Source organism: Zingiber officinale, chromosome 3A (genome assembly GCF_018446385.1).
Source record: "Zingiber officinale cultivar Zhangliang chromosome 3A, Zo_v1.1, whole genome shotgun sequence".
In the NCBI taxonomy this organism is placed as follows: Eukaryota; Viridiplantae; Streptophyta; class Magnoliopsida; order Zingiberales; family Zingiberaceae; genus Zingiber; species Zingiber officinale.
This window is the reverse complement of record NC_055990.1, coordinates 104,956,861-104,966,285: the sequence shown is the minus strand read 5'-3', so window position 1 is coordinate 104,966,285 and position 9,425 is coordinate 104,956,861. Positions and strand designations below refer to the sequence as shown.

The following is a 9,425-nucleotide window of genomic DNA, read 5'->3' as shown; positions in this document are numbered from 1 at the left end:
ACAAGTTTATGAGCTTTTTCTTGGTTTGATTGTCGATTTAAGATCATTATGTTCTTATAGCTCAAGTACAATGTTAGACCATTTGGATAGCTAATTCTAGATGTTGCTCGCATAAACGCTTTGTTATTATAAAGTTTTAGGAAGATAATATTTTAATGTCTATGTAGAAAAAAATACTATCTAATGTTAACATTCCCTCTTCTTTGGATTCTTTAGATTTGAGTATAGTTTATACATATTTAAAAATTAACCTCGAAAATATTTATTTTATTTGAGATTTAAATTTTAGTTGTACCATTGCTTTTTTGAGTGTTTACCAAATGCACTGCCAATGATGATATTTTCCCTTTTTAATGTATAATTAGAATTTTGAAAGGGAGCTTTACGTAATGATTAAATTATTGTCGGTGTGTTTTCATGATCTTGGATTTAAGTGATGAAAATAGACTTTTGCAATACAGATTTTACAATAAAGAGTTTTTTTTTAGGGGATTTTGCATTGATTAAATAGTCTTTTCTAATATCTACATTGATTCGTTTTCGGGATCTCGTATTTATGGATAGAGCTGTCAATTTAAATTATGCAGGCACGGGTCGGTCTAAGGTGAATTTGGATTGACTGTGAATTGAGAAAAAAATATTTTTTAAAAAAAATAAAAATTATGGTGAGTTTGATCCGTCTAGTCTAATCTGTAATTGAAATTGAAATTTTTTTAAGTTTTAATTTTTATATATTTTGGCTTGCTTAAGCCACAATGGATTGGATTGTGTATTTTTTAATTCGCTATGATGACGACCGATCAGCTCTATTTACGTGAGTTTGGGCAGCCCGGTCCTTTCGGGGTGGTGCGATGATTAAGATATAGAGTGTTATCATATAAAGTCGGGGTCGAAATTCGGTGTGATCGAGCATAACCTCTCTCATATCTTGACCATTTGCACTAATGACTAATAGTCATCTGTGATTTATCTCTTCCGTGTTGACCTAGGAATGAGTTGACGGAGACGTTGAGGGCGAACGAATCACCTTTTGTCACGTGAGTTTGGGCAGCCCTTTAATATATTAAAAATCTTTTCCTGCCATGCGTCTCCTCGTATGCCGTCCATTTTCCTCCCATACTCCTCCCTAAAGTAAACACTCCCTGCCGTCGCCACGCGTCGCTACCTCCGCCGTCCATTTACCTTAGTCCGCTTCCGTTCACGTGGGGCCTTTTCTTTCTCCCCTCCCCAGTTGCTCTTTCGCCGGTGCCGTGAATCCACCTATATAAACACCACCCATCACCTCCAAGCTCGGATCAAGTGTTCTCCCATGTTGCCCTCGTGATAGATCTCGTCGCCTCCTTTCCCTTCGCGCTTCCCTCGCTCGCCCTCTCATGGCAATGGCAATAACTCCCCCGCCGGCGCTCCGCCTTCGCCAGTCGGCTAGCCATGGACCCTTCCGCCTCTTCCCTCCTCGCCCTTCGCGTTCACTCGTGGCGAGGGCCCATGGCTCCATCCCCATGCCACTGTGTCGACGTCTGATAACCCTAAACCAATACCTTCCGGCATCCGCAATTCCACGCCTGCGATCGTCGCCGCTCTCCGCCACCTCGGCTGACGACGTCCATCCGGTCGATAAGGTAATGAATGGGTTATTACACGCCTTGCTGGAATTTCAAAAGAAGATTCGATTGTTTGTTGTCCAGGGATCCAACTACCAGGAATGGGACTCCTTGACGTCCAGGTTCGCGGGAGCTGCGAACATCCCCTTCCTCCTCCTACAACTTCCCCAGATCATCCTAAACGCCCGCAATCTTCTCTCGGGCAACAACGCCGCCCTTTTTGCCGTGCCTTGGCTCGTAGGTGTCTCTTTGGGGAAAACTGATTTGCTTAGACTGAACTAGCGTAAAGATTGGAATTTGGAATTGTATGTTGTAGGGTATGCTTACTGGATTGCTGGGCAACCTGTCGCTAGTGTCCTATTTCGTGGAGAAGAAGGAGACAGAAGCAGTCATCGTCCAGACGCTGGGTGTCGTCTCGACGTATGTAGTGATAGCACAGCTAACCATGGCCCAGGCGATGCCACTGCCGCAATTTGCGGTGACGACGATTGTTGTGGCTTTAGGGCTCGTTGTGAACTTTTTGAATTACTTTGGTTGGGTTGATGGTGCTATCTGGAATCTCTGGGAGGATTTCATTACCATTGGTGGACTAGCTGTACTCCCTCAGGTGGGACTCTCCATTTTTTCCCCTATTCTGGTGCTCAGTCAGTTGGTGATTGGACGTCTTCATTCCTATGCATCTAATCATTGGATACTATCATAGGTTATGTGGTCTACGTTTGTCCCATTTGTCCCCAGCAGCATCCTTCCAGGAGTCATTTCCTTCACTCTGGCAGCTGCAACTGTCATTTTGGTGAGCTATGTTCCTTAACTAATGACATTTTTTTTGAACATGTTAGTGCTCGGGAGGTAGCCTCCCATCAGAGTTAGAGTTTTCATGATCTTATGATTAACCGATGGGAAGCTGAATTTGCCAAAATACATTGCTGGTAGAAAAGCTACCACTTTAATAATTGAATTTGGAAGAGAAATAATGTCTTTTAATTAACTTGAGTTGGAATGCGAGAAACATCAAGTGGATTTTTTTTCCTCAACGAAAGGGAAATGTGGTATGGGGTTTGAAACAAAAATGTCAAGTGAAAATATGTGCTAAAAGATCTCAACTTGGGAGAAGTAGACAAGAGGATGTTATTAGGATGAAGTAGGTTTAGGTAGACTATTTTGTTCAAAATTTCAATGGTGGGACACAAACAATGTAGCTGATGCCAAATAGATAGGACTCAGGGTTCACTCCTGCATTTTGTTCAATTGTTTCCAAAATCCCTCCTTGTTTAAATCAGTCCATTTTTCCTATCCAAGGTTCAAACCACATTGATCTGAGTTATTAGACACTCTAAGATGGCCTAGAATAGATGCAACAAATTATTCTCCAAGTGGTTGAACCAACACACTAAATTTTGATTTCAACATTGATTTTAACATAATGATCGAAGTTAAACCTCAACTACTATACCACAAGACCCACAAAATCAAGTCAGTTTTTTTTCTTTCTTTAAGTGTAGCTTTGCAATTGGACCATCCATATTTTTAGGCTTTTGGTCCCTGAGGATTCTCAAAACAATATGCACATCCAATTTAGAGTAGGATTTTTCGCTACATGATTTAGTTTCTTAATGATATCAGAATCATCATAATACGAATCAGGTTTGCTTTTTAGTTGAAAATTTCAGATGGGAGGTCTTTGGTATCAATTTTGGGTCAGTGAAACATGCAATTAACTTTGTTGATTCTCATTGTGTAATTTCCACTCAAATGCTCAAGTTGTTGATGCCCCCTTCGACAGATGCCTTGGTATAGCGTCATCCATGAAGGGAGTCTCAAAGTGGTTGAGATGTGCATACCCCATCAACTTTCCTTCAATGATCAAAGTAGGGCTCAGTTTTCAAAGAATCATAAATGTGAAAAGCAAGAAAAAAAGACAAGGATCTGTAGGGAGCCCTTTTTTAGCTTTTCTCCATTGGAATTTTATCTTTCCATATCCCTTTCTATTAAGGCTATTACTGGCATAAATAATTCTTCTTATGAACCGAAGTCACATAGAGCTCCCTTTATCATATGAAGGGTATCCTACATAATTACCAAGTGTTTGACAGATATCAAGTTATAATGTCATGACTTGCCCAGATGAGAGAACCAACCTATTAACTAGTGAGGCACTACCATGGTCCAAAATGCTTAACCCTAGTTAATAGTGTTCCACTTATCTAAGTTTATAAATCCTCTTTGTTAATCCATAATTATCCATGTGAAACTAATCTAGTATGTAATCTCTCCCACTTAAGGCTTAATGTTCTCATCAAGGAGAAAGTCCAACTCATAGCCTATAATCAACATGTGAGGAGTAATGACAGGCTCTGCTATTCCATAGATAACCTTTTCTATTAGGTTCTCTCTGGTAGTAGTTATCACAACTCGCCCAAATAACAGAACCCATTCACTAGTCTGAGTATTCATTAGCTCAAAATACTTAAGCTAATTAATAATAGATTCATTTAAGCTTATAAAAACTCTCTTTACTAGTCCATAATTCTCTATGCAGGCTAAAACTAGGATGTCATGAATAATGAGTATACAAATTCATGTGGAACATGAATAGACTATGTGTAACACTCATTCAACTCATTTTGTGGTGTAAGTTCCAAATATATACAGTACTTAGTAATTTTATGCGGTAATGTTAATCATGTTCACTGTTATCATTGTTATTGTAGCACTGCATGAAAACATGTGTGGCACTCCTATTTTGATGTGTATTTTGATTCTGTTCTGCATGATTTATGCCCGTGTTGCATATGAAATTATTTTGATTTTCACATATTCTATCTAGATCCCTATCAGTAGACTTGGTAAATCTTTGAGGCATAGTTCATATGATTTCATGGTACTATAGCATTTCTATCCTTGCGTTGTCGGTAGGGCAAACATGGTGCTTTCGTCCTCATGAATGGTGATGTGTAATTGTGTACATGAATGCATTTTCTTTTATTGTACCACCGTTATAGCTATTATTCTGGTGGTATGTCATGCCTGGATCGACAACCATTTGGTGGCCAATAGATTTGACTCTTGCCTTTTTCTGAAAGAAGTTCCTTTCTGGAAATCACAACTGAAAATATGTTGGGTAGTCTTGAAGTTTGCCTTTTCCCCAAGTAGAACTTGATCTTCTACACAATGGTCAAACTTGTCCAGTTCTTGTTCCGGTTCATCTTACCTAGGGACTTGGATGTAAATCAGTAATGGGTAACTGATACCCCTGGTAACCCCAGATACCCGCATGATGCACCAAATACTACTTGTTCAAAAGGGATTTGATGTCACATATAGATCAACCTAACCTGGATCCAACAAATGGTACATTGACCCACTTATGAGGGTGGAACAGAAGTGGGGATGTAAAAGACTCGACCAGGTGGATGGGTAATAACTTTGTTCATCATAGTAGGAGTACTAACTCTTTCTGCTAAAAATGTATTCATCAGCAGAATGCCCATAGATTCATAGAAATATATATCTTGAGATGGTCAATATGTCAGCAGAAAAAGATGAAGCCATTTGGTGCTGTTAGCAAATGCATTATATTCCCATGACTGATACCCTCTGATCAAACAAGAAACAATTTAACTAAGACACACCTACCAATATTCAAAAGTGAGTGAGAAAAAAATATGCTAGTCAATTCATATTATGTTGTTTTTTCACTTTGACAATGTTATTCTGATGCTATGGTTCAGTAAAATATAGGAAGCAATTATCAAATTACTAAAATATGTCTAAAATCTCGGAAGTTTGTTAAAGTATAATGTGCCCGTTGCTTTTACCTGATATTACTATCATTCTAGTTTTTCTCCAGCATTAGCATATGGATCATAATGCTTTCATTCTTCCAATTTATTATACTGATGAACCCTAGATGTACCTTGTCCTGTACTGATTCTTCCATTCCTTTTTTTTTAATGATAGGGCTTTATTCTTTAGTTGGACTTGAAATCATAACCCTGTGAAAGTGTATTTCTCCATTTTTCCATACATTTTACACAACTTTTCCTTCTTTTAGAGCATACCTTTTCCCCTCGTATTATTCCTACATGTATAGGCACGGATTGGCAAACTTTCCGAGAAGGCAACAAAGTTAGTAGGTTCATTGTCTGGATGGACTGCTACCCTCCTTTTCATGTGGATGCCGGTTGCACAGACGGTAATAGTAATTTACCTTAGTTGTTTATATGTTCTCCTGTTATTTTGGCCATTGTGGTTGTAGATGATTGTTCTGATTTACAGTGGACAAATTATCTCAACCCTGATAACATCAGAGGCTTATCCTCTTTCACAATGTTGCTTTCGATGATGGGAAATGGTCTGATGATTCCGCGAGCTTTGTTTATACGAGACCTTATGTGGTAGGTTTAGCTTTGAATTCCGTCGCCCAGTGAAGTATTTTGCTTGTTTTCATGATTTCATGTGATAAGTTCATCTCCCAGTGCCATTATTGTCTGAATTATTATAGGTTCACTGGTTCAATTTGGGCATCATTTCTTCAGGGTTGGGGAAACCTATTCTGCATGTATAGGTAAGCTATGCGATGACAATTTTAAACCATATCTTCGTGCGGTCGTTAACTTTAAACCTTCGGGGTTGTTCTAGTCTTAACACCATCAGCAGGGAGTTTTTCTTTGGAACAACCATTGGACTGCTTCTTTGGACAGGTATCAATCAATCTTGGCTACTTTATGTTATCGTAGATATCGCTCGGCTAATTGGAAGTATGATTCGTTTGCTTGCCGTGTGTTAGGGATGTCCCTCTGGAGAGATTCAGTGGCCTATGGATACAACAACCCTTTAAGATCCATCAAAGAGCTTGTTTTTGGATCATGATTAAAATGAAGATAGTACTTTCTTTTAGTAATCCAAGTGTTCGAGCTTCCTACTAATCTGAAAGTCCTACGAAGCCGACCTCCAGTAAAATCTACTTTACTACTTCAAGATGGTAATTCTAGAAAACCCTATATCAGATTATGCTTCTCAAATATTACCATTTATATATTTTATGCTCCTTGTTTTATTTTTTTTTCTTAATACATGTTATTTCTTCTATTCTGCCATAAATGCCAAATAAAGAATTTAGCAATTTGTTTAGTGAGTTAATTATTGTATGGTTTTTAATGCATTTATTGTGTATGTTTAAAAGTAATGAATTTATTATGTAGTTTAAAAAATGATTAAAAAATAATTAATGCGAAAGGTGTGGGATATATAATGTATGATTTGACATATTGATATATTATTAATTAATATATCAATATGGAAGAGTGATAGATCAATTAATTTTATAGCATTACGCAGGTCTTGACATATGGATATATATTATTAATTAATTAATTAATTCTTTAATAATTGATATAAATTCATCTGAATATTAGATATGTTAAAAAAAATATATATTAATAAGTCAATTAATCTCACAGTATTTAACAGAAATTTCTATCTCAAACATGGTCTAAATGATCACAAAAAAAAAAGTGGATTCCAATCAATTAAGTTTTAATTGATTTTTTATCCATTTAAAATATGGTAAAGTAATATTTTTTTTTCATCGTGCCATAAAACTTCCTTCCGTTCCGTCATCGTCATTGAACTCTTCCTAGTTAGCTTTGAGCTACCTCGTCATTTAATTTGTAGGTAGCTTCTGGGTAACTCATGATCATAAATTGGCTTGTGAATAGTTAACTCATGATCATAGGTAACTCATGATCATTTGTAGGTAGCTTCTGGGTAACTCATGATCATATTGTACTAACAATGAAATATTTTTTTGGAGTTGCTCCCTCTTTTCACAATACAGTTTCCACCACTTCATATAAGATAGTTAACCCTTTTTTGCTTCACAAACGAAGTGTTACAAAGCATCAAGCCCCAAAATACTCATATGAAACCCTACATCTTGCATCAGCCCAAAATATATTTCTTATGCGACAATCTTCATCTACGTCAATCGTATAAAAGAAATTCGAATTTCTACTTTGCATATGACAAAAGTAATTATTCAAGGCTTCTGCATCACCATACCCAAGTCTTAATCTACGTGCTTCAACCACATAATTTCTGCACGTTCTCTTATCAAATGATAAATTTTCATAGTCATCGGCTTCAACAACAAATGATTAAAAATTTTTACTCAAAGGTATTTCCGCTTGATCATTCAATTCTAATTTCCTCGTAGTTTGGGAATCTAACACTTTATTGCATCTAAAATGTCTTGACTTCTTTGGACTTAATGCATGATTGTATTCAAAATATTAATAATGAAAAATAATTCATCATTCTAAATTGTAATATTTATCCTTGCTTTGCAATCCATTTTGCTACAATGTCTAGGATAAAAGAAATTTTTAACTCTATGAATATTCTTATCATTTTTAGAGCATCCAAACGAAAATACTTTTACTGGCCATCATCTCCTTTTTTGGAACGCATTTTTGAAATACCAAAACCAAGACCTTGGACATATGATTTATAAAAATCACGAGTTTTCTCTTCAAATGAAAAATGCATCCCAACTTATGGAGTATCATTTCGTTGTGAGCTTGACAAATCACCCAACGCTGGCAAATCACTATCATTCAGTGGCACACATGATTCAATCATTTCTTCCTCCATGACAAACAATAACTGAAAGAAATTCAAAAAAAGAGAATTTTATTCGCTTATAACTCCCAATAACAACATAGTCCAGATAAATAAGTTGTCACTACATATGAAAAAAAATCATTTCTCAAATTATTCATAACTGAGAACTAAGTCCCTTACATTAACCCTTGGCATATTATAAAGACAACCATTGTGTTATCAAAAGAAAGGGCATACTACATTAACCATTGGCACACAACTGCACATAATTGGTAATTGCCAAAATTGGTAAACGATCAAAAGAAAGGCCATTGGAGAAACAATCCATCACAAACAATAACTTAATTCATTGAGACATTTTATCAAACACTTTGCTGACCTAAGTGACCAAAGCTTATTCCTACCCAATTTTAATTTCAAACAACCCAATCAAGAAAATAGGTTGATTTCACAATCTCTAAACCCATGGCCAACATTTTCAAACGACACATTACACATTCACATTTGTATGTACCACATTTTCAAACCAAGGGCTAAGAGTAATAACCTAGAGAGAAACCATATGCTTGTGATAAATGAAAACAAAATCACTTACCGTGCTTAACAAAGGGGGTGCAACAACATAGCTGAGGGTCGGATGGTCGAACGGTCGAATGGTGGAAGGCACAGACGATCAAACCAAGCTGGAACTATAAAGACGTCAGATGGGCACGAACACAATCGGAGGTTGGACGGATAGGAGAAAGGGAGGCAAGGACGCAGGGCAGAAAGTAAGAGCAGAGGCCACAGGAGGGGAAGCTATGGTCGTTGGGAGGCCACGGGAGGGGAAGCTATGGTCGTCGTGAAAATGAAAAAACGGGGAAAAGGGAAAAGGGTCGTTTGGAAAAGGGAGAAAGGGAGAAAGAAAGGAGGAAGAAAGAAATCTATTGGAAGAAGAAAAGAGAAAAATATGCGGAAAGAAAGAAAGATGGACAGAAAGAAAGAAGGAAATCAGCCAGCCAACTATGTTTACGTGGATATCCACATCATTCATGTTCCCATTTCACAAAGGTAAATCTGCTACCTTAGTGGCCCCTCTAATGTTGGCCCCATGGATATGGAGAAAGGTACATACAGGTACACAGGTCATATGTGCATGATGAGATAAACCCTAGATCATCAGTTTAGGCTCCCATTTCACGGAAATAGGTACATATATAT

At 37.3% G+C, this 9,425-nt stretch overlaps 1 protein-coding gene across 2 annotated transcripts; it reads left to right on the top strand.

Annotated features, from left to right (window-relative positions):
• The first annotated feature begins 1,231 nt into the window (after positions 1 to 1,231).
• On the top strand, positions 1,232 to 6,738 carry LOC122052224 (maltose excess protein 1-like, chloroplastic). 2 transcript variants are annotated; one of them, XM_042613646.1, is made up of 9 exons: positions 1,232 to 1,619; positions 1,665 to 1,838; positions 1,918 to 2,208; positions 2,305 to 2,394; positions 5,695 to 5,796; positions 5,880 to 5,998; positions 6,106 to 6,168; positions 6,243 to 6,304; positions 6,391 to 6,738. In XM_042613646.1, exons 1-9 carry the CDS (start codon positions 1,374 to 1,376, stop codon positions 6,471 to 6,473), a joined length of 1,230 nt encoding a protein of 409 aa, XP_042469580.1. In that variant the 5' UTR covers positions 1,232 to 1,373; the 3' UTR covers positions 6,474 to 6,738. The 2 variants fall into 2 exon arrangements, with proteins under 2 accessions (XP_042469580.1, XP_042469581.1); XM_042613647.1 differs by having other exon boundaries at positions 1,236 to 1,619; positions 1,686 to 1,838.
• The last annotated feature ends 2,687 nt before the right edge of the window (positions 6,739 to 9,425 follow it).